The sequence below is a fragment of the Aplidium turbinatum genome, chromosome 17, assembly GCF_918807975.1.
Source record: "Aplidium turbinatum chromosome 17, kaAplTurb1.1, whole genome shotgun sequence".
Classification (NCBI taxonomy): domain Eukaryota; kingdom Metazoa; phylum Chordata; class Ascidiacea; order Aplousobranchia; family Polyclinidae; genus Aplidium; species Aplidium turbinatum.
The window spans coordinates 4262024-4286523 of NC_137488.1; the positions used below are offsets into that span (position 1 = coordinate 4262024).

Genomic DNA, 24500 nt, shown 5'->3' on the forward strand with positions numbered 1-24500 from the left:
TAAATTGGTACGGTGACGTCCGGTTCGGCCTTGGTACTTTTTGCTGCCAATTATTGCAAATTCAAGGGCTTTCTGAGGAGGTGAGTCCTGGTGAAGTCTCAGAATGTGTCCAAACATGTTCCATCTCATGGTGGAGATCTTGCAAGACAATGGTTCACTGTTGCATATTTTGTAGAGATTTTTGTTCGAGATAAGACTGTTTGGCCAAGTATGACCAGTTATGACACGTAAATGTCTTCGATGACAGGCATCCAATCTTTCAAGACTTGCTTTGGTAACAGACCAGCTATTACAGTTGTAGATCATAATTGGGATGCAGTACGCGTTGTACAATCTTAGTCGCAACTGTAATGGGATTCTCGATCTCTTGCTCCATAGTTTCCAGTGTGATCTGAAAGCGACATTGCCTAAATTGCAGCGGGATTTGACATCGGCAGTGCTGCACAATAATGATCCCAAAAGTTTGTGTGTACGCCATTTTTCGTTTCCTCGAATCGGTAGGCTATCAGTATCAGTTTCATTTGTGTCTGCAAGAAATATGTGGGTGAATTCAGTTTTAGTCTCATTCATGAAAAGATTGTAGTTTTTCAGGTTCTTTGTAGCAATAGATTGTAGCATATCAAGTGGCTGTCTTTCCTCATCCAGAAACTCAACATCGTCTGCATACTCCATTTCCAAAGGCATGCATGTGTCAGATATAGGGGGGTTTGGTCTGGAGGACTGCTCTCGCACTGAGCTCAATGCTGCAGATAGGTAGCAGGTGAAGAGTATTGGGGAGAGGCTGTCTCCTTGAGGGGAACCGATGGTAGTCTCAAAGTTTGCGGACATTTCGTTGTTAATGCGCACATACAGTTTCGTGCCAGCTAGCAGGGCGCGGGTTAGTCGCAGTTCATCTTCATCACAGCCAGCTTGGTCTAAAATTTGAAGGATTTTTTTGCGTTTGATGGTGTCAAAGGCTTTGGACATATCTATTCCCATTTTGTGGAAGTCCCATTTTCTAGCCATTACCACTGAAACGAGCATACGTTGTGCCCAGACAATGTCAGCACAGCTTCTGCCACGTTTGAAACCGCTTTGGAAGGGTCCAGTGAAGCTGTCAATTTTGTCTCTAATCCGATGCAAAATGATGATGGAGAGGATTTTTCTGATGCTATTGAGGAGCACAATGGGTCGAAGATTAGCTGGTGGTCCTTTTGGTTTCTTGGGTTTTGGTATAGCAATTAGTATGCCTTCGCCGATGGTGTCTACTGGTTTGTGTTGTTTGAAAGATTCATTAATAGTCTGTGATATTAAACCGGAGGTTATGTCTTTGGAGAATTTGAAGAGTTCGTTGTTGACGTTATCAGGGCCAGCAGCACGACGGTTTTTCAAAGAAGAAATTGCTGCAGACACTTCCTCAGTGGTTAGGCTATTGGTGTTTGCAAGGGTCTTGCTTCTCCGGTGAATGGTTGTATTGGTTCATCATCTGAATCTGTAAATTGTTGCTGAAACCATTTTCTTACAATCTCTACTTTGCTTTTGTCTGAGAGCACAAAACTGCCATTGACATCTTGAATCATGATGGGGGTAGGAGGCTTTTTCGCTTTAAGTAGTTTTGCTGCTTGGAACATTTTACTGCTGTCTTCAGATGCGGATATTTCTTCTGCCAAAGAGTTGGCTTTTTCTATTGCAACCTCCTTTAATCTTTTAGATATGCTGTGTAGGATGTTTGTACGTTTCTTTCGGAGGTTAGAGCGTTCCATGTTGTTTGTGCTTTGATAAATTTGTAGCCTTAAGGCTTTTTGTTGTTTGGACAGATGTGCTACTTGTTGATCAAACGTATGTTGTGGTGGGTTGCTTCTTGTGATGCCGGCAGCTTTTATGGCTGAAACTTTCATGCAGTCAAGTAGATGGTTTATAGTTGTGTTTGGATCATCGTTGCGGTCTAATTCGCTCAACATATTCTTCAGAATTTTCCTATATGATTGCTGGGTCTTTCGATCATCTCTCAGACGATGGATGTTGATTCTCTGTTGCTTGGATTTCTTTGGATGGCGTTTGTGAATTAAATGAATTTTATCAATTCTTAGTTTCGTGGAAACAAGCTTGTGGTCAGAGTTTAGGTCCGTGCCTGCAAAAGACCTTGCGTTTTGTAGTAGAGGGCGTGCTTTCTGTTGACAGATGACGTAGTCAATTTGGTTGTAAATAGGCTTACTTAAGTTGGGGTTGTTTGGATCTTTAATAAAACCCGTCCAGGTAGTGCGGTGTCTGCTTGGGTGTTGAAAGGCAGTGTTGCTAGCAAAGTAACCATTGGCAGAAAGGAAATCCATGAGTGCATTACCGTTCAAATTGCGTTGGCCAGTGCCGTAACTGCCCAGGCATGCGTTTAGGCCCGTGTCAATGTCATCTTGGGTAAGCTTTCCGAGTTTGGAGTTCATGTCGCCACATATAAAAGTAAGCCAGTTAGCGGGGGTGGAGCTAGCAGTGTGAAGTTCTGCATAGAAATTTTCAAGATTTTCTGGTGTTTCTGCTGCTCTTTCAGAGGTTGGTCCATAGGCGTTGATCAGTCGCATTTTTGTTAGACTACCATTTCGAGTTGGAATAGCGAGGTCCATAGTTGCAATTCTATCGCTAACGTACTTATAGTTCACAACGTGGTTGATCAGTCTTTGGCCAATAATAAATCCCAAGCCATAATGAACTGATTTGTTTTGTTGCAGCAGGACAAGTTTGTGCCCTGTTTGTAAGTTGACTTCTTGGTGGTCCTTGATTTTGGTTTCTTGAATGCATAAGAGGTCAATATTGTAGCTTTGGCAGTCTTTGCCCAGAGTTTGCTTTTTGGTTTCAGCATTAAGGCCTCGTACATTCCATGTGCCGATGGTGATTTCCCATGGTATAGTGTTGGGCCTTGAAGGTGCTTGTTGAAAGTTAGACATCTTTCCGAGGTTGGGCCGAGGGTTTATCCTTTTACCACCCACTCGGTGTTTATGCGGCTGTCAGCCCGCAAGCCTAGACGATGATTAGCTTCCTGAAAAATCAGTACTGACAGGGTGAACCGCGAGAAGGTTATCGTCTTTCCCACCCCATGTATTTGCTGTATTGTAGGTTGCTGGTTGCTGTTGCCCAGGTTGCTGTATTTCAATATAAATAGGCTATGCCAAATTGCTGCATTCCTGGATGTACGCCTACTTACAATATACATATTTAAGTGCACACAAACTTTCACTGTTTGCTATAAGACGTCCAGATCTTGGCAGGACTGCAGAAGAAATAGGCTAAAGCATCGATCCGATTTGACAAAGTTTATTTGTCCATACGTGATGCAAGCAAGGGTGGTAGAATCAAAGAAGAGCAGAAGTATAAAGGTGGGCTACAGTCTGATTGCTGTTGATTTTATGCTTCTATAGCCTACTTAGTTTTGATAAAAAAAAAATGCAATGATGCATTAGGCTACATATAAGTCAAGTCAATTTATTTTGTTTGGCGACATTTTTGGTCAAGCGAAAGCTTTAATCTCTCTGTAGCTACTGTCAGGATTAGGCTCTCAAAGACACTGTCCTAGTCCAAGAATAAAGATTTCCACAATCAACAACCTTTTTGTTTGTTTGTTTATCTTTATCCTGCATTGCGGGAAAGCGGACTTGAGCGCTATGCATCGGTGTGCGCCTTCCGACATACACCTGACCCACGCAGCAGCCGACGGCAATGTCTGTTTCCGGTTGCCTACTTTACTTACGACTTAAATTTGGTACTACCCATTACTCGAAATCGATCACTGGGTAGAGGCAATTATCGTTAAGTTTCTTGCCCAGAGAAACAACAGCAAGTGCGGGTGGCTGGAGTCGAACATGCAGGCTCTCGACTGCGAGCCCAACGCGCTAACCACTCGGCCACTGCTTACTGCTTATGCTAACCACTCGGTGCACCTTATGCATGTGCTAGCGCAACGCGCAACAAAAGTGTTTGTCGGGAAGCTATTTCTCTTGAATTGCCTGCAAGTGTTTATAAGATAAGCAAAAATTCGTTTTTCATTCAAACTGATATGGGGATAACCTTGCCACGTTCATAACCACCAGAAATAGTTTAGAATTTTCCTTTGTTAGCGCAACACCAAGTTATGAAACCAAAGACATGATAAGTTTTGCAGAGATCTACACAATACACATAACCACGAGCTACACAGGCTAGCTATGGCACCAAAATAATGAAAAGCATACAACACACAAAAGCGGAGCTTATGATATAAGAAAAAAATAGCCACAAGTTTACTGGTTTGATTTAAAGTGGCTGACGATTTCTGGCTCAGAAACAACCTAGCTGGAATAACTTTTAAGAAGTTACTGAAGTAAAATACAGTATTGAAAACAAACGAGTTTTTAAACATCTTCATGGCAGGATTTGGTAAGTTAATGTATCAATGCAAACACAAGAGTTTAGAACAGATTAACGCAATATTTAAGAAAATTAAGTACAGAAACGTTAAATCTGCAGGCCGAAAAAATATAAAGCATCTTTATAACGGATAATCTTAGCATGGTTAATCGGTTAACGTGAAATCGCAAGAACAGGAGGTTCTTAGCACTGTCGGTAGTTTTTCCGAGCCAGGGTGTTTTTATTAGTCGACGTATTCAGACAAATAAATTTAATCCAACCAGCAAATCAGAGTTTTTTTTTTCAACGTAATGCGGACGTTTCATCTCTTAAAAAAAACTGATTTTCAAGCTGGTAATCGACATTACAACTTACAAGCAAGAAACAAAACGTCACTTTTTATACACACAGCGGTTATTACAGGCAACCGAGATACAGTAGGAAGATGCAACAACGGTACGACTCTGAAAATTTGTGTTATATGGTGATATACAAGGACTCAGCACAAGGGGTTGTTAGGAAAAAAAAATGCATGGTGAACTTGTGACACAACAATTTTGCGCGTTTCAAAATATACTTTTCATTATACTCCACTTTTCAAATTAAAAAAAAATAAAAAAATACTGCAACCATCTCCCTATGCCTGGTAAGAACAGAAGTGGGTGCGAAATTTTTATTCTGTGGTTCACAAACCACAATTGGTAAATCAATCCTTGCATTATACACTAGAAAAGATGAAGTCGCTACACTGGTTATCGTTATGTCGACACTGTTCCTCTGGAATAGTTTCCATGACATTACAACATAATCAGTTCAACTTCGGATGCTACGCTTGAAATATATAGAAGTCAAACAGAAGCAAAAAAGTGACAAACCAGTTACAACACTACGCAGCATAAATTAAATAGATTTGCTTTTTATAAAGACCCATTCGAGTTGCAAGATAAGGACACAACTTAAGCCATAACATTAGATCTGACATATAACAGAGCATTGATAAAACCAAACAAAGTGAAGCTAACACTGAGAAATGAACTAAAGCATCGGTTTCAGAAACATAGTTTAGTGTCTTAGGGTGCGACGATAAAAGAGAAACTCAGGAGATTAGGGGGCAAACTACAGCCCTAAACCAAATCGGTCACACCTGTGTGATATTTGCTTGTTAGCCGACAAAATGTTTAAGCTTGAATTGTTCGCATAAATTGAATGTCTGTATATGTCGAAACAATGTAAGACGAAAGCTTTCCTGTCGCCCCAAGTGACGTTCACATCGGGAGGTCGTCGGCAGGATGTGGCTGCTTGGTAACCGGAGACTCGGGAGACCCTTCTGCAGCTGGAGACCCCTCCGCGTTGCCATCCTTGGGCACCCCGGAGACTTTCGACTAAAACATAGAAAATAAAATGAAGCCACCCAGATAACGTTGCAATGTCAAAGGTCACTGAACAAATCCTGAAAGCTGAGGTTGGAAGAGGACATTCTTCCACGTGATCTATCTTCACCAAACTACTCATGTCTTCATAATGGAAGCCTTGTAGATTAAATCATCACCTACGGTACGTCAAAACCTCTCAATACGGGGAGCAAAGGACCGTGCACTAACTAACGTATAAGGGATAATTTTTATCCTGTTACAACAAGCGCGTGTAAACGAAAGTAAGCTCTATCTTGGTCCTCAGTATTTCCATGACCACATATCACAAAGTGCAAGCAAAATGTGTTGTAGACGATATCTCACCATAATGGTCGTTCCAACACCTTCAACCTTTTCCTCGAAGCTTTTGAATGTGGGAGAATTCCTAGAGAAAAAAAAAATGCAATTCAAGCTATTTTAATAACATAGAGATGAATTCACACAAACAGTAATTGAGCAACACATCTCAAATAAACTTTACCAAGTCGGCAACACTAACGTTCATATGTAATACCTGCTGTAAGGTAATATCATTCAAAGAGCTGACGTTTTTTCATTGTTTGTCACGTTTTTTCGACAATGCTATGTGCTATCAGTTAATGCATTTCTTAGGCAACAAAGACTTACAATAATCGTTAAACTCTAAAAATGAAATCACAATTACAACAAAATCACATGACCACAGATAAGTTAGCCAATATTACTATATACTAGGTTTAACAAACACACTGAATTTATCGTACATTTTCTGCATACACACGGACACGGCTTTTAAAAGCTGAGAATCTTTGAAAAAAAAACAACAACAATAAAAACAACTTCTATCACCAACAATACAAAATGGACACCTGACGAAGACAATGGCAGCCAGTTTGCAGCGACAAGTCATATTTTGAACGCTCTGTAGTGCTGAAGAATTTTGTTCCATGTAACACAGATGCACAACACATGACCAATGAGTACAATATTAAATTAACACCGCCGGGAGAAGAGCGTTATTTCGAATCCGAGAACACATGCAACTCAGGCAAGCACATCCTCAAACACAGCAGCCACAGACACGAGCAATCTTACAGGGATTCGTAGGTCGGGCTGCGTTGCCTCAAAGCTCGGCTTCTTCAAGTTTGCATCGAAAATAATTAACAAAATTGTACTTAGCAAGTTACAAAGGCATAGCAAAACCAACGCCTGAAGCCAGGAGAGGGGATTGTATGAAAAAACACACAAGCGAATGTAAAGACTGGTTGGATGTGTAACGAAGTCCGAGAAAACGTTGCTTTCCTACTGGGTCAGGTTCAAGCTTCACAGGAAGTGAGTTTGTACAGATTTGTTCAGCCGGTTTGTACAGTGAGGATACATATTCCATCTTGGAACACTGCTGATGGCATTGTAAAGCAGTACTAGCAACAAAGTCAAGGTTTGTTTCGGTTCACCAAATCTTATGGAGTGAAAATGAATGTCTTTTTTAAGCGTACGAACCATAAGTTGGAAATATCGTCGAAGTTGGGTTTTACGTATTCTTATCTTAGTGTTACGATGGATAAACCCAACCTCACTACAAACAAGCTATGGCTGTCGCAGTGTCGCTTCAGTTGAACGTCAATTGCCTAAAGTCATAAACGATGTAACAACAGGAAGCAAATGCATGCGTATCATCGATCGGCCAACCGGGTGTGACATAAGCTTGTTGATTATCTTGAATGTCACCGCGTTGATAAACCTTGTCAGAAACGACACATGAAATATAATAGAAACGTAAACGGCAAAAACGCTTAAGAATCCAAACGGCAACGCCTGTCAGATCTTTTAAAATATGTCATTCAATAAAATAATTCACAAATCATGTTTTATTCAGATGACTGTTCATAGGGTTGAATTGTGTATGTACAACTGATCGATACTTTTACGATATGCTTTCTTATTGAAGCAGCCTAAGGCACAATGAAACATCGGTAAGGGGAAAAGTAGTCAGTAGAGAAAACTTACTTCATCTCAGAGAATTTGTTGGACATTGTCGCCCCGAGAGAGTTGAACGCGGTGGCTGTTGCCTGGCCGGCAGTCTTCAGAGTCTCTGACGTTTTCTTGTAGCTGCAATACAAAGATGTTCCGTTAGACCAGGGATCTGCAAACTGCAGCCCGCGGGCCAATTGCGCCCGCGGACAAACTTTTTGCGGCCCTCGAACGATCTTACTTTTAGTGCATAAACTAAAGTTTCATCATTACTGCCTTCGTAAACAAGCTACGTCTTTGGGAAACTTAACCAATCAATTCCAATTTTGCTCATTTTCCCAATTTTGGCCTTTGTAAACCTTCCAACCCTGATAAGTACATATCACTTATCATTTCCACTAAAACTAACTTTGAATCTCAATTTTGCGATTTGAAAAATCAAAAAAAAAAACAGATTCGATTTATTTGCCATTCCATTTTCAATGGATGTCAATACTGTGCCACATGAGATGCAAATGGAAACAATTGAACTTCAATCATCCAACATATTGAAGGCCAAATACGATTCAGTTCCAATTGCCAACTTTCATAAAGAATATGTCCAGAAATCCACCTATCCTCATCTGTATGACAATACGTGTAATGTGCATGTTTGGAAGCACATATTGCTGTGAGCAGCTTTTTTCAAAAATGAATTACGCAAAGAATAAACTTCGCACTCGCCTGTCAGATCGTCATTTGAATGACGTATTGCAAATATCATCAACAAAGTTGCCAGTTGATTTAAACACCTTGGCCATGACACAGAAACAACATCATCCTTCACATTGATAAATGATAAGTAAATAAAAACAATGCATTGCGTTTTAATACGTGTTTGATAATAAATATGAAACGGCAACAAACACGTCTCATTGTGCAATAGACACAGGAATAGGAGTTGCAGGTGCGCCATGATTTTAAGGATAATGTGGCGATTGTTTATAGGTTGAAATTTATGCGGCCCGCACGTTACCGGAAGTTTGTAGATTTGGCCCAGTAGTACAGAAAGTTTGCCGACCCCTGCGTTAGACAAACAGCGGAAAGCAACGTAACTTTGCGTGACCCACGCACTGCAACTTTCAGCTGTTCAAATCAAATTGACTACTTCCAGCAATAAAACATACCAAATAAATTTATCTATGCGTAACATTACTGGAAGGGAAAGCCAAAAAAAGAGAAAACGTGACAGACTACCAAAACGATGGAAAGCAAGATTTAAGCGTAGACCGGACTCAATCTAGCGACACTGGGCGAGTTCAAATAAGTAAACCCATGTTGATGTGCAATCTACTTCAAGCGGAGAAGGAAGATGGCGACTGATGATGAGTGTTACTGGATGAGTCGAGTTCGAGTGTTTGTATCAACACCATTATTGTGATTGGTTCACACCTGATTTTAATAAGGTTGACAAAACATCACTTTAGATTAATTCATACAGTTCATGGAAATTTTAGTCATGGCTTGACTAGAAAGCATTGGTTAATTTTAAAGCTACGTAATATAGCTTTCGGTCTGAAAATAGACAAAAGATCTGGCAACACTTTTACAGGGTACTCTACTCAGAACCAAGATGGCGTAAGTTGCGCTTCCTGGTACATTAGCAATATAAGTTTGCGGACCATTGAGAAAAGTAACATTGTTTATACAAAGTTATCATTTTCAACAAAACAAATAACCCACCAAGAACACTTTGGGACACTGCACAAAATAAGGAAAAGTTGGAAAAATTTACGAACTGAGCATCTACTTTAGTAATTCTCAGCGGGCCCTCAAGCATTCTTCCTGAGGCCCTTATCGATGCAACAAAAATAGTATTTGTGTTGGAGCTGCCAAAATGGCGAGAACACTTGGTTGTCACTTTACCTAGATGCTAGCAAAGAAAATGCTTTATAACGTTTCTTCACACGACGCATGCAGAGCAATTAGCTGTGCTTATCATAAGAGTTACGACAGACTTCAACATTTCAAAATTGATTGATTACAAAACTTGAAAATTGCTTGTAGGATGTCGCTCATAGCTCGAAGCTGCATGTTTTTGCATGACCGTTTTCAGGAGCTATCGTCAGAATAAAATAAAGCTAACCGAGGTGAAATATTTAATAGTATATACTAGTAGAAGGTTTATTTTATTCTGACGATATCTCTTGAAGAGTGTCAGACACAAACCTGCAGCTATAAACAATATTCTACTCGTAGCTTCAACATTTGCTAACAATTTCTCACTTTGCGTTCCATTCACGTGTCAGGCTCAAATGTGAAAATGTGCCAGGCTCAAGTATTTGAAATGCTGCAATTAAAACACCCAAGGCAATGAAGGCATGGTCATATGAAAAAAACTCGTTTAAAGTGAAGGTTGTTAAACTCTCACACCCAAAGAGAAGACCACATGGTGGAATTTTTTTGAAATATAAAACCTGATATCGAAACGATGCCATTGACGACGCAAGAGTTTGAAAGCTGTACAAACATAAATGCTCAGGACTTCCTATCGATGGTGTAGTACTGTAGTAACTACACTGAGTATCGTGCTTGGTAATATCTGCAAGCTCAAAGGGATAATGCAATGCAAAACATTTTACTCCGTAAGGAATTGCAAGTTCTGACAGTGAAACACAATTCTGGCAGAGAAAAATCAATGATATTGGAAAACAATTTTCAATCCTATAAAGCGTGATGTGCTCTTTGCGTTTCTGATCCAAAAATACGAGAACAATAACATACTGTAGGTCGATGGATGGTGAGAATTTTAATTTTAAAATGGCATTTGTCTAGTCAATGAGTTTTGTTAACAAATCAAAAGGTATATACATAACGTTTGAACCATAAATAAATGATAGTTTAAATTAAATGTAAACAAAGTCTAGGTTTGAAATAATTTTAAGCTGACTTGAAGCTTTCAAAGCTTCATTTATTTATGGTTCAAACGTTACCTTTTGATTTGTTACCCTGTACTTTAATAATTTTTCACAATTCCTTTTTAATGTTTTTTATTTGTGCTTTTATAGAGTACTGATGAAGCCGCCTTTACGGCGGCGAAAGCTCTACCAATAAATTTTTGTAGTTACCAAACCTGGTTGATTTTTTATTGATTATTATACGTTTGGTTGAATCCTTTTACATGGAATCATGGATCCTACAATTATTTATGATTAGCAATTCCCAAAACACCGAGAAGCCAGAACTGAGGTTAAGAGTCTGCAGAAACCTTTTATCACTACTAACTGTATGATATGTGGCCAATTCTGAATACTGCAGACAGATTTTCAGCTGGTAATTTGAAGAATACTAAGTAGGCTACCTACAGTCCTACACACACAATCCTACTTAAGTGTTTCTTTTTGGTGCTTTTACGTTAGGGGTACTTTCAGAAAAGTAAACACTGAGTTTTAAAGAGTGGCTTACTGATCTGTACACTGTATTCGTTCAATTTGCTATTGTAAGTATAGCACAGGTCGATGGCTGCAGCTACAAAATAACCAACTAGATACCATACTTTGTCAGTGAAATGGGAACACACAATAACTTTATAAATGAAGTAAAGTCTCGTAACCTACCTTTAAAATAGAGCACTCTACTGAAACAAACACCTCAGTTATTGCAAAAGACATTACCAGACTACATAATTGTAAATATCACTTACGCTTGTGAAGTTTGCACTTTGTTGATTTCAGCCTTAAGTTGTGACATTGTAGTAAGGCCCAGTTGATTTTTCAAAGTTGAAGCATGCTGTTCTTTTGCATGTAGAACTTGCCGCAGAGTTGCAATTTCTTCTTCAGTCTATTTGCAATAGATCAATCAAGAGAATTTAAAGCACAGTATGTAACTAGACCAGTCCAGCACAAATTAAAATGCTAAAACTATCAACCAAAGGTTCGAAAGCATCAAATCTATAAACCAGGGGTGGGAAAACTACGGCCCGCGGGCCGCATGCGGCCCGCAAGACCATTTTATGCGGCCGGCCGGCACTTGCAGAAACTCCTACTCATCACTTATTGTTTCTCTACTTATTGTTTTAATTAAACAGGTTACATGATAAAGTATTATTCTCTAAAAAGACAGAACAACTGGTAAGGACTTGTTTCATGCTGTTGAAAACTGTGTTGCAAGAACTGGGCTAGAGTGGAATAAAGTGGCAAGTATAACAACTGATGGAGCTCGTGCTTTGACAGGAAAAAATGTAGGGCTGTTGAAGTTGATGAATGACAAGATCAAAGCAGAACATCTTGGCAATGCCATCATACCACTTCACTGCGTCATCCTTAAAGAAAGTCTGTGTAAAGGTGCACTGAACATTAAGCACGTTTCTGATTCAATTGTCAATGTTGTCAATCTTATCAGAGCCAGGGGGCTTATCCCGGCTTAACCACAGGCAGTTCCGGGCATTGCTGGCAGATTTAGAAACTGAACATTTGGATGTCCTCTACCACAACCATGCCCGCTGGCTGAGCCTGGGTAAAGTATTGAGGAGAGTGTGGGAGCTAAGAGAAGAAATCGTGATGTTTCTGGAAATGAAAAGCATTCAATGTGATTTTAGTACCAACATAGATAATGAAGAGTGGAGGTTGGACTTTAGGTTTGCCATTAATATCATGGAAAAGTTGAACGAATTGACTGTAAAACTTTAGGGCAATGGTTCATTTGCACACGAGATGTGCATCCACGTTAAATCATTCCAAATGAAGCTGTCATTGTTCCTCAGACAAGCTGGCAACAACAGGTTTTGTCACTTTCCTTTGCTGAAAGAAGCAAACATTTCTGGAGAACTTGCAGCAAAGTATAAAGTTCAGTTGGATACCTTGGCTATCGAATTCGGCAGAAGGTTCCAAGACTCAAAGAACCTGGAAACGCAGTTTAATATGCTCAGTTCTCCATTCACTACAGAAGTTTATTCGGCTCCTGAGGATTTACAGCTGGAACTGCTGGACTTGCAAGCAAATAATGACTTGAAAGAGAAGTTTAAGTCAGATTCACTGCATGACTTTTACAAGTCATTGTCTGACGATTTGTTTCCAAACTTAAAAAAACTTTGCTGCTAAGTTTTTGACACTGTTTGGATCCACATACATATGCGAACAAGCATTTTCTTGTTTAAAAATAAACAAGTCGAAGAACAGGTCTTTGCTGACAGACACCAACTTGCATGATGTTATGAGGATATCTACCAGCAAACTTGCTTCCAACTTGCAGAAAATTGTGAAAAACTGCGAACAGTTGCACAAGTCCTGGGTTTATTTTTTCGCTGAAACTTTTCGGTCATTTGTCCAAAATGACTTGAAAAAATTCGGTCATTTTTTATTTATTTCGGTCATTTTTAGTCATTTTTGGTCATTTATATATTATATAGTCAATTGACTATATATTTTTTCGGACATTTTGACCGAATTGACTGTAATTTTTTCGGTTATTTTGCTAAAAAATCGGTCAATGACCGATAAATGACCGAAAAAAAAAACCCAGCCACAAGTCTAATTAGCTTAAATGTGATGATGATTGCATAGCTTTAAACCGTAACTGAGTGTGAAATACAAAAATTATGTTTAATATGAATATGCGTTTATTTACACACCGGGTAAAGTTTCCTACTTTGTAATGAGTGCGGCCCCCGGCTGCAACATTTTTTCAAATGTGGCCCTCAGTACAAAAAGTTTGCCCACCCCTGCTATAAACACATTCCAAAGCACAAGACATCACCATGACAAAAAATCCATTACACATTTACAGCAAAAACTGATAATGAAAAGTATGGGGCGCCGTTTGGAAAAACACAATTTAGCAATTTTGCAACACCAATTTAGCAATTTTGCAACACATTTAGCTATATTGCAACAATTTAACTAAATTGCAAAAATACGATTTAGTTATATTGCAAAATACGATTTAGCTAAATTGCAACAATTTAGCTAAATTGCAAAATACGATTTAGCTAAATTGCAACAATTTAGCTAAATTGCAAAATACGATTTAGCTATATTGCAACAATTTAGCTATATTGCAGCAATTAAGCTAAATCGTATTTTTGCAATTTAGAGTGCAAGTATAGAATCCGACACCCTGGTCAACATGACGTCACAAAACGGACGCAACTACTACATAGGGGGTGAAAAAAACGATCCTGAAAAGCGGCGGAATGAAGGTGATAAAGCGGAATGGACATGGATTTTTTGACAATTTTACTGTGTTTTTACAATAAAAACTTTAAACCAACGTCGAGTGTTGAATATAACTACCTAGAATGACATAAAATTTACCAAATTGCATAAATTCAACTAAAAATTTACCCAATTAAACTTTAAAAATAAAAATATGAAACGTTTGCAACTAAATGTGTTGTAGCTATCTAATTTCTGCTCGCATTTTAATTTTTACAATAAAAGTACCAATCTAACGCAACTGCAAAGAGTATGTCTTGCTTCAGTTAAACAGTAGCACAAAATAAGTACCATCTTTATCTTGTGATAACTTAAACTTCACCAATTTGCATCGATTCTCAGCAATTCAATTTTTACAAGAAAATCATTAATCCTTTACAAATTGAAAGAGTATGTCTTGCTTTATTCACCTGAAAAGTTTCAGGTTTATATCTCATCTACCAAACGAGCAATCGTCGTTCAAACTTATTTTGCAATTTAGCTAAATTGTTGCAATTTAGCTAAATCGTATTTTGCAATTTAGCTAAATTGTTGCAATTTAGCTAAATCGTATTTTGCAATTTAGCTAAATTGTTGCAATTTAGCTAAATCGTATTTTGCAATTTAGCTAAATTGCTGCAATATAACTAACTCGTATTTTTGCAATTTAGTTAAAGTGTTGCAATATAGCTAAATGTGTTGCAAAATTGCTAAATTGGTGTTGCAAAATTGCTAAATTGTGTTTTTCCAAACGGCGCCCCATAGAAAAGTTCTGGGCTACCCAAGGTTTCATCTTGAACAACTGTCAGGTGCAAAGTGAACAAAAATAAAACAGAAAAAATTACTGTGAAGCATGAACTGATGGAAAGTTTATATTTCACACCTTCAACTGACGTTCATTTATCTATACCAGGGGTGGGGATTCTGCGGCCCGCGGGACGAATGCGGCCCGCGTGACTGTTCCATGTGGCCGGCGTCAAAATTTCATTTCGAGGAATAACTTCAGACTTTGAAATACAAGAAAATTTATTGTCATTGGAATCTATGCATGGAACAACACGTGATGAAGATTTGTTTGAGAGGCTTGTAGTGGCAATGCGCAAATTTAATCTACCATTTGAAAGGTTGAGAGGTCTTGCAACAGATGGTGCTCCAGCCATGGTGGGTTCACAAAAGGGGTTAACTACACTTGTAAAAAGAGAAATGACACGTTACGGCCTTAACGCAAGTGTCATGTCATGCCAATACTGATAAAATGCATCAATTTCAACAAAAGCAGAGGTTTGAACAGCCGCTTGTTTACTGGAAGATCGGAATACTGATTACCACGACCTTGTCTACCACTGTGCAGTTCGTTGGTTGAGTCGTAACGACATGCTTACACGCTTTTACTTGTTGAGAAACGAAGTCGATCAGTTCATGGATAATCAGGGAAACCATGTCGTTGAACTCACTGATAGCCAATGGTTGTGTGACCTAGCGTTTATGGTTAACATTAACAAGCATCTCTCCGAGCTCAACGTCAAGTTGCAGGGAGCGAGTCCACTTTTGAACTCCTTGTTTGCAAAAGTGAAATCATTTGAAGCTAAACTACATCCGTGAAAAGTACAACTTGAAAAAAATAACACCGCACATTTCCCTACCTTGCAAGAGCAAAAGCCTTCTGCAACAGCCAAATGTACCCATGTATCTGTCAATTTCATGGAGACATTTAATGCAAGATTTTTGGACATAAAGAGTAAAGAAATGAAGTTAGATATTTTTGCCTCTCCTTTCAATGTGGTTGCAAGTTGCAACTGATGTTCCTAGTAACTTCCAACATGAAATAGTAGAGCTCCAGAGTGACGGTACGTTGAAAGCGATGTACCGTACCAAAACATTCCACTGCTCAACTTTTATCAACACTACGTTAATGCTGATGATTTTCCAGTTATGCGGAAACATGCTTTGAAATATGTGTCTCTGTTTGGAAGCACCTACCGTTGCAAGCATTTTTTTTCCAAATTGAATCTAACAAAAATTCGGCTTCGCTCCAGACTGACTGATAAAAACGTCGAGATGCAGTTTAAGAGTTGCAACATCTTCCGTGTCAGCAGACATCACACAACTCACCAAAAATAAAAACTTTCAGCCATCCCACTAGCTGTGAAAGTGAAATAAATCATTGTCTACTTCGCTGCATTTTTTATCTGTTAATAAAATTTCAATAATTTTAGTGGCCCGCCTGTAATATTTCTCATTTTATGTGGCCCGCAATACTACAAAGGTTCTCCACCCCTGATCTATACGCTACATCATTACCTAGCCTATCTGATAACAACTTAAACTTGTTTCACCTTTTGCAATTCAGCTTCAAGTTCTTTCCTCTTAACATCCTCAGCACTGTCTATTGGCACTTCAGCAGCGGCACCAGCATCGCCTTCCGAAGCAGCAGTCAAATCAGGATAAACATTTTCTGTCGGTGGTGTATCTGCTAAAATACAATGTTATTATCTAATCTGCACTGCAAAAAAAAAAAACATGTTAAAACACAAATCTTTTCATTACAAAAGTTATGAAACAAAGAAAGTATATTACAAAACAAATCACAAAGTTTTTGAAAGTTATATACATATTGACACAACTAGTCCTAATAACGAAGTTCCAATGACTTTAATCCCAACAATGTTGGCTGTATACCAGCTAACACACCCAAATGAAGATTGAAATGACTGCAACCCAAATGCCTCAAGCTTTGGTTATTTTATACACCTCATGTAGAAGTTGCACTGTTCAGAAATATGTCATTGCCAGTGATATACAGTTAGTATAATACAGAAAGATTCAATTAGAACTAACAAAGCTCCACTAATCATTAATCAATCTGCTCCGTAAACCTGATTTTTCAATGCAATCTTTTTTTTTTTCAATAACTTTGAAACAAACATCTCACATGGTGCAGAAAAGTCATAAAAGAAATTACACAGAAGTAAATGAACCATACCACATGTCTAAGGCATCTCAATATAATTTTCAAAACTTCAGAAGTTTGATAGACTACTGGACACTGGTCCTACAAATGAAAGTACAGCTTTTTTTTCACAATTAACCTCGTACCCCCACTACTTTTTGAATAACATGAGAAGGCAAATACTCTGTTTTGTTACAAGTAAAAACAAAAGTGTACTTTTCTCCAGAAAGTATGAAAACACAGGAATTGGCTTGTTTCGACAAGTCCGATTCGGCGAGTGCCCTATTTGGCGAGAGCCCTTTTCGACGAGTTCCCTATTCGGCAATTTTTTGAAATTTTTTTTTAAATTATTGGGTACCTAAGCCTAATTATCATTGCCGTTTTAGGGTTAGGGGTTAGAAGTTAGGGGTAAGGGTTAGAGGTAAGGGTCTTATTTCAACGTTTAGCGACGTTAAAACGATGTAAAATGTAATTTTCCCATAGTGTTCAAAATATTCTTCTGGAAGAGAACTTCTTTCTATAAAAATAGCGGCTTTTTCATCTGTATTTCTGAACATCTGGTTGGAAATTAGGCTGTCATTTCTAGATGTGAAAAACTTTCGTTCGTAACAAGTAGGCCTATCCAACAAATTCATTTTAACAGAGCAATATTGTTAATTGGCTTATACGATGAAATACAAACTGGCATAGACGTTCACAACTAAAAGTAGCCTAGGTTATTTCATCTAGCCTATAAAAGAAACCCGTTGTGTCGAATAGCACGAAACGTGTGTGGCAAAATGTTTGATGCCAGGTGTTAGAACAGCGTTTCTCAAAGTGGGCAAAATCGCCCCCTGGGGGCGATTTTGAGCGCCAGGGGGGCGAAAACACTCAAAGGGGGCAAATTTATCAAACCACCAATAACAGTCCAACGCGCAAACCATTTACTGCAAAGTGCAAATAGATGATTCCACCTTGACCGACAATGTAGGCTATAGCTGCTGCTTGGATAATGTGCGTTTTGTTCATAATATGAGAACAAGAAGAAATGATTTTTGCGCTCAGTCTTCCTACAGATATTCGGGCATCAAGCATCTTTAATGCAGTGAAAAACTTCTACGAAGAGAAGGGGATTCCACTGAAGAATAATCTACAATGCGCAACTGATGGTGCTCAGGCAATGGTTAGAAAGCATCGAGGGTTTATTGCACTGATGAAAAGAGCAATTCCTGGACTTATTACAATATATACATTGTGTAATTCACCGTCAGCACTTGGTTGCCCGTAATCTCAGTCCTGAACTACATGAATCACTGAATATTGTGATAAAATGCGTCAACAAGATAAAAGCGCAGGTCAAAATGTCTTAACTCAGTTTCCCAATTTGAGCGAGAATGTTATCACAGAAGAACAGCAAAAATACTGCGCACATTTAGACATGCTTCATAAAGACATGAAATTTCGCTTTGCAGATCTCGTGGACCTCCATGTTCCAAACTGGGTGGTACAACCATTTTCTACCGAACCTACAGACATACTGTACAAGTGGAACTTCAAGAGCAGTTCATTGATATGCAAACAGATGATCAGTCAAGAGTGAAATTCAGAAATGATTGATAGGCTACGATTTGTTTTGGTGCCAGGTTGCTGGCAAATATGAGCTTCTCTGGAAGAAAGCTAGAATGTGGATTTTGTCGTTTCCTACTTCATATATGGTTGAAAAGGGATTTTCTGTGGCATTGATGCTTTCGAAGCAAAGAAATTGCTTGCTAGTTCATAAAACGGGTTGATCTTCGACTCTATCGTACGAAGATGTCGCCAAACGTTTTAAAACTTTGTAAAAGTCGCCAAGCTCATCCACTCCATTGAACATTATCTTGTATTTAGGTTACAATCAATTTCGTTGATTAAATTCCCAAAACTAAATTTCTCTATCACTTTATTATCAATGTTTATTTTACTTGACAGAATTAGGGGGGCGAAATTTTATTTCAGTAACGAAAAGGGGGCAATGGACTAAAAAAGTTTGAGAAACACTGCGTTAGAACTTCGATCAAAGCCTTCTCCCGCAGTGTTCAAAATGGCGGCACGGACGCCTTGGGAGTTTTTCGCGTGAAGCGTCACTTTTAGGCTTTGCCTTGAATTACCCGGCGCAAGAAAATTTAGGTAAGTTGGCACTCTTATGATTGCATCACGTGATGCCCCCCCCCGATTGTTTCTCGACCTGACGACGTTCAGTCCTCTCTCGGTTTTTTCCCTTTTTTTTCCGTAAGGCACGGTGTTTGTCAAATAGTGACGGCGCGTGTCGAGCAACGTCGTCACCAAAAAAGGCAAAAATTGCAGCCCTGCTGACGACGTTTAGTCCTCTCTGTTTTTTTCCCTTTTTTCCTGTAAGGCACGGCGTTTGTCGAATAGTGATGGCGCGTGTCGAGTGACCTCGTCACCGAAAAAGGCGAAAATCGCAGCCCTGTGTGTCGCCTACTGTCATTCTGGCAGAATGATTCTGTGCGATCTGCCTAATAAAATGATTTGTAAAAATGCATGATAAATAATAATAGAAGTGGCTATTTTTCCACACTTAATGTCATGGTTGCAATCAGGTGTTGCTTCAGTTAGGATTGAACTTAGGAAGGGTTAAGGAGAGGGTTAGAGTTAGGAATAAGGTTAGGGTTTTGATCTTTGCCAAGGGCTAAAAAAAATTTCCAAAATACAAGTTTTTGTTTTCAACAGCTTTAAACTTTTCTCAAATTAGGGCAGAATTTCTTATCTGGCAACACTATTAAGGCTATTATTACACTATACATATAGTGTAAATATAGCCACAGCCAATAATAACAATGTTCAGACCCTGATAAAAACACTTCTCATTGACATATTTACTTTTATGGCGCTTGAAAGTCAGGATGCCATTTTTTTATGAAAAACAGAGTACCGTATATATATAATATATTTCTCAAAACATCAAAACCAAAAAACAAGCCAAGTAATTGACCGTAAAATGGCAAAACTTACACAAGGTGTGATAATAGTATAAAATAAACTGTTCAACTTTTTCTGTGAATTTATTTTTAATTCCAAAATATTTGTAAAGTGGAAGCAGTTATGTCGATGGTCGCAGATTAATGGGCAACACTAAACGGCGGAAATGCGGAACGCGGAAATAAGCCGGGCGTGAAATGGCGTATTGTCCGCAGAAGTAGCGATTTAATGCCGATGCAGAAAACGCGGAAGTACGATCTTGGCGTCCATATTGTTTAACATAGCGATAACTTCATCATGAAAGAATGAAATGTTGCAACATGGAAAAAGGCGGAAATGCGATTTTTAACAACAACTCACCACCGAACCTACTTTTATGTTGAAATATCATTGAAAGATATTGTTTAGAAGCAATTGTGAGGTCATTAAATACTTTGACTGTTTTAATTCCACAGTTATTGGAGTAAATTTCGAAATTTAATGGAATTTATTGAAATAGGAAAAAGGCGGAAATGCGATTTTTAGCCACAACTCAATACCGAACATTTTCTTATGTTGAAATATCATTGAAAGCTATTATTTAGAAGCAATTGTGAGATCATTAAATACTATGACTGTTTTAATTCTAAGTAATTTCTGCTTATTTCCGCCTTTCCGCATTTCCGCCTTTTAGTGTTGTCCCAGATTAATACATAGTCATACACCCTACGTATTTATCTTAAAACAATGTTCAGGCCTGTATTGAACATGTAGGCTACAAGTACAATGTGTCCTCATTCATACTTTTACAACAGAGCATTCAGCACACTAGAAAATCAACAAATATATATATAACTGTCTTACCCATCATTCTCTGGTTTGCAAAGTGTTGGATAAACAACAAATAATTCGGTGTTTTAAAACAAGTTGAATCTAATTATTAACAAATGCAAAATCATAAACAATGGCTACACAAGTTGGTATCAAACATAAAGCAATATTACAATAAGTACGGTACAGTTAAGATTACACTGATTGGCTTTATAACCTTGTTAGTTTGATGGTAAAATGCAAGATTTTTAGTTTGATAAAGGAAACTTTTTATGAAAGCTTAAGATAAATTAACTACTGGGATTACTGTTCAAAACTTAATGGAATGAAAAATTGTATCCTATTAAGGATATAATCAAACCTACATTTTTGAACATTTGTTGGAATGGCCCACTAAAATATCCCATAGCCTATGCAGCTGATTGCCTTGTACGTAACTACGTATATGATATAAATTAGAAACTTCAATACATGTAGCTCCACATGCAGCAAACATATATCATAATCAACTTCACATGAATTTTGACTTCAATTATCGGAAGCTGTCTGGAGGAGAGTCATGATAGGTACCGTAGCCTACTGCCTACCGTACCGTAAACTGTGACAATATTCAACTACGGTAAGGATTTTCATTGGCATTATAAAACTAATTGAGTTTGCAATAGATTGGCTAGAGAGCTAGAGATGGGATAGGTAGCATTTTGGATAAATCCAACCCAACTTGTAACAACGATCTTAGCTTCCTCTTCCACGACAAGCTGTGATCAAAAACACTTTCCTTTCATTTTTAGACAGTTGTTCAAGCTACATTCAACTGCTTTTCAAATCTATCATAAATCGCTAGTGTTTTAAAGCTGGAGTAAATACCTCTGGCAATTTTTTACTCAATTTGATGCCAGAAATTTAAACATCTCGGTAAATTAAATTACAAACATTTGAAAGAATTTTTGCCTTTGGAAATTTGCAAAATTGTGGTGACTTCTGATTTCATTCGAGCTAGGGTTGCCAGAGATTATTATAAAAAAGAGCCCAAGCTTATGCAAAAAGTAGCCCAAAAGTAGCCCAATTTTTTGGGGGTTCTAAAATGGAGCCCAAGCAAAGAGATAGGCCATTATACAAACTTCTTTCAGAGCGCTTGATCATCAGTCCCGAATTATAAGTGTTTTTCCAGTTCATCACATCCTTCAGACAGATTGGCAACCATGCATTTACTCAACTGTTTTGTTAAAATAACTACAAACAAGTTACCTAAATACAAAAAATGGTTTAATTGCTTTTCGTGATGAGCTAACGCATCAAGAGCGTTCCCCTCAAGACCATCAACAGTTTCGATAACCCACCAAGGTCAATCAACGTAGAAACTATTTTTTGTCTTGTTTTTTTTTGTTTTTTTACTCATATAAATTGTTAAAAAAAAATCACTAGTTTTTTTTTCTCATTTTTCTACATTTGTAAAAACTTTATTTAAGTGTTGCTACCATGCCATGACTGATTGTCCTGCTTTGGCATCATGCACGTTATAGCGTCCGTGTTTTGCCGCTTTTACTTTTTTCTAGACCCCTGCTATGTTTGACATATATTGTTTTTCGTTGTGATGGTCAGAAATAAAAATAAACAGAACTGATGTCCACTGGCTGCATTTTCATGAAAACCTGGATCACTTAAGTTGCCAGGATTGCCAGATATTAAAGCCTAAACATGAACATTTTTGAAAATTGGCATCTTTATACTAAATTGGTAACACTGCCTGATCGAGGCCCCCAAAAACGCTGCTCCTCAATGAAATAACTACGAATTAGGTAAAAATCTTAAACATGATACAATTTTTACATAAAAAGTTATATTGTATTTAAAAAAAGTAGCCCAATTGTGCGCCAGCCAAAAAAGCGCGCCCAACGCGAATTTTTGGCGCCTGGAGAAATCAAAAGTAGCCCAATTGGGCGTAAAAGCGCCCAATCTGGCAACCCTAATTCGAACAGACTTGTGACATAATAAGATGTCTATGCACAGACATCTAATAAGATGTCTATGTGTCTATGCTTGTGAATGTGAGTTTCACGATGTTGCTGCATTTTTTTTTCAAATTTTCAACCCACCTAGGCCTACAACACAAGTCTGAAAACTAAAAAAGATCTAATGGAAGTGCTAAAATCAGGAATAGGCTATTATAATTATGGATTTCATAATTTTAATAGTACCGAATGCAAACTGTTTTAATATGCTACGCAGTAGCCCACCATATCAGCAGGGTTGAAAATTTGTGCAACTTGTCCAAGGCTTCAAAATTCACAAACTAAAACAACGTTTAAGCAAAACGGACACGCAATAGAAACAGAGTGACTCTGATAGAAAGACAACGTAGAAAGGCTTTCTTGCATTCTTGTGAAAATTATTGTGGAGATCCGAAATTATGTACAAAAGATTTGGCTGACCTAACAATAATATCGATTGCATGTGCTCAGGCGCGGATCTATGGGGGGGGCCTAAGGGGCCCGGGCCCCCCCCGAAATTTTGTGAAAAATTGTTGAATGGTTTATTATGCTTCTAAACAGCTGATATTAGTCCCACAGCGGACTTACAACCCTCCTTTGGCACGCGTGTGACGTCACGATATTGAAAATGATGCTTTCAGTCTCCATGTCTCTAAAACAAAGTTTGCCTAATTTCAATTTCAATTTCAACTGCATTAAAAGAGCGAGTTTTGCCAATACCAAAATTTTCAAACATCTCAGCCAGGAATTGGCAACAAGAAAACATAGAGACTTAGCTTTATTACTGAAAAAATGCCGAAGAAAACATGATCTTATCCTTTTTCTATGCCACCGGACAACACCATTTCACAAGAATATTTATACCCATATTTTTGTTGACAATGCTCTCAGAATGCACCAAATTCAAAGTAATTTTTGAAAAATTTCTGGGGGAGGCCCCCCAGACCCCTGCCGCTGGGTGTCGCCTTTGGCGAACACACCGTCAAACCCCCCAAATTCATGGCTACGCCACTGGTTGTTCATATCTGTATTTTTCTTTTTCTTACTTTTTAATTCATTTGCAAATTTTCTGGACCCCCCAAAAAAACTCCTAGATCCGCGCCTGCATGTGCTGTACTTTTATGTTTGTAGATGTTAAAAGCAAACGCAACACTCCATAATCAACACGACACGTCGCAAAAGGGGATGAGAGCTTCATCAACACCATCAGGACATCATCATCTACCAGCTCATCCATTCCATCACCCACCAGGACAAGAAACAATAACTTAAACTGGATATCAAACCTCAATCGTCTTAGGCTACTATGTGATGTGCAGTCTAGCCATAGAAAGAGCTCAACACCTGCTCTCCTGGGCCACATCGAAACGGGCTTTTGCCTGAGGATGGGTTTCTTTTATGTCCGGGTTTCTTTCTCCGTCCTATTATTATGACTGCTCATCCACATCAATATTGGAACTGGCAAATTCAATCCACAACACTTTTCATTAGGCTGTCATTCATTACTACATGTGTGCTTCTCTCTGTTTTTGTTTTATTTTTTGCTATTTGTTTTTTGGGTTTTGTGGCCGTGCTAACTACTGATATATAGCCTAGGCCTACTATATAATTTTTCATTCAGGCACGTTTTAACCCTTTGCTTTTCAACGTTTTTTTGGAAATTAACTGCTCAAGGGGGGGCCGTTTTTGGATCAAATTCAATCAGCTGTTACGTGTTATCCGCTGATGCTATTTCAACAGAAGTTGCACTGGTGTAAAAGCAAATCATTTGTCTATAAGTTTGAAAACTCATTATTTTAAAATTTTATATGTTAAACTTGATATTTCAATTTTTGCAAAGGTACCCAAAAACGACAATTTTGATTTAACTTGCCGCCTTTAATTAACCGTGCTAATCCGATTTCATGCA

At 38.3% G+C, this 24500-nt stretch overlaps 2 protein-coding genes across 2 annotated transcripts; both read right to left on the reverse strand.

Annotated features, from left to right (window-relative positions):
* Positions 1-517: 517 nt before the first annotated feature.
* LOC145786876 (uncharacterized) lies at positions 518-2915 on the reverse strand. Its single transcript, XM_082598617.1, has 3 exons — positions 1503-2915; positions 668-1281; positions 518-527 (listed from the first exon to the last, which is right to left on the reverse strand). The coding sequence occupies exons 1-3, from the start codon at positions 2913-2915 to the stop codon at positions 518-520; spliced, it is 2037 nt and encodes a 678-aa protein (XP_082454743.1).
* Positions 2916-4058: 1143 nt separating this feature from the next.
* Positions 4059-20758, reverse strand: LOC145786424 (tumor protein D54-like). The gene is made up of 6 exons (XM_082598077.1): positions 20634-20758; positions 16219-16355; positions 11395-11531; positions 7749-7850; positions 6087-6147; positions 4059-5732 (listed from the first exon to the last, which is right to left on the reverse strand). The coding sequence occupies exons 1-6, from the start codon at positions 20638-20640 to the stop codon at positions 5616-5618; spliced, it is 561 nt and encodes a 186-aa protein (XP_082454203.1). The 5' UTR covers positions 20641-20758; the 3' UTR covers positions 4059-5615.
* Between the last annotated feature and the right edge of the window lie 3742 nt (positions 20759-24500).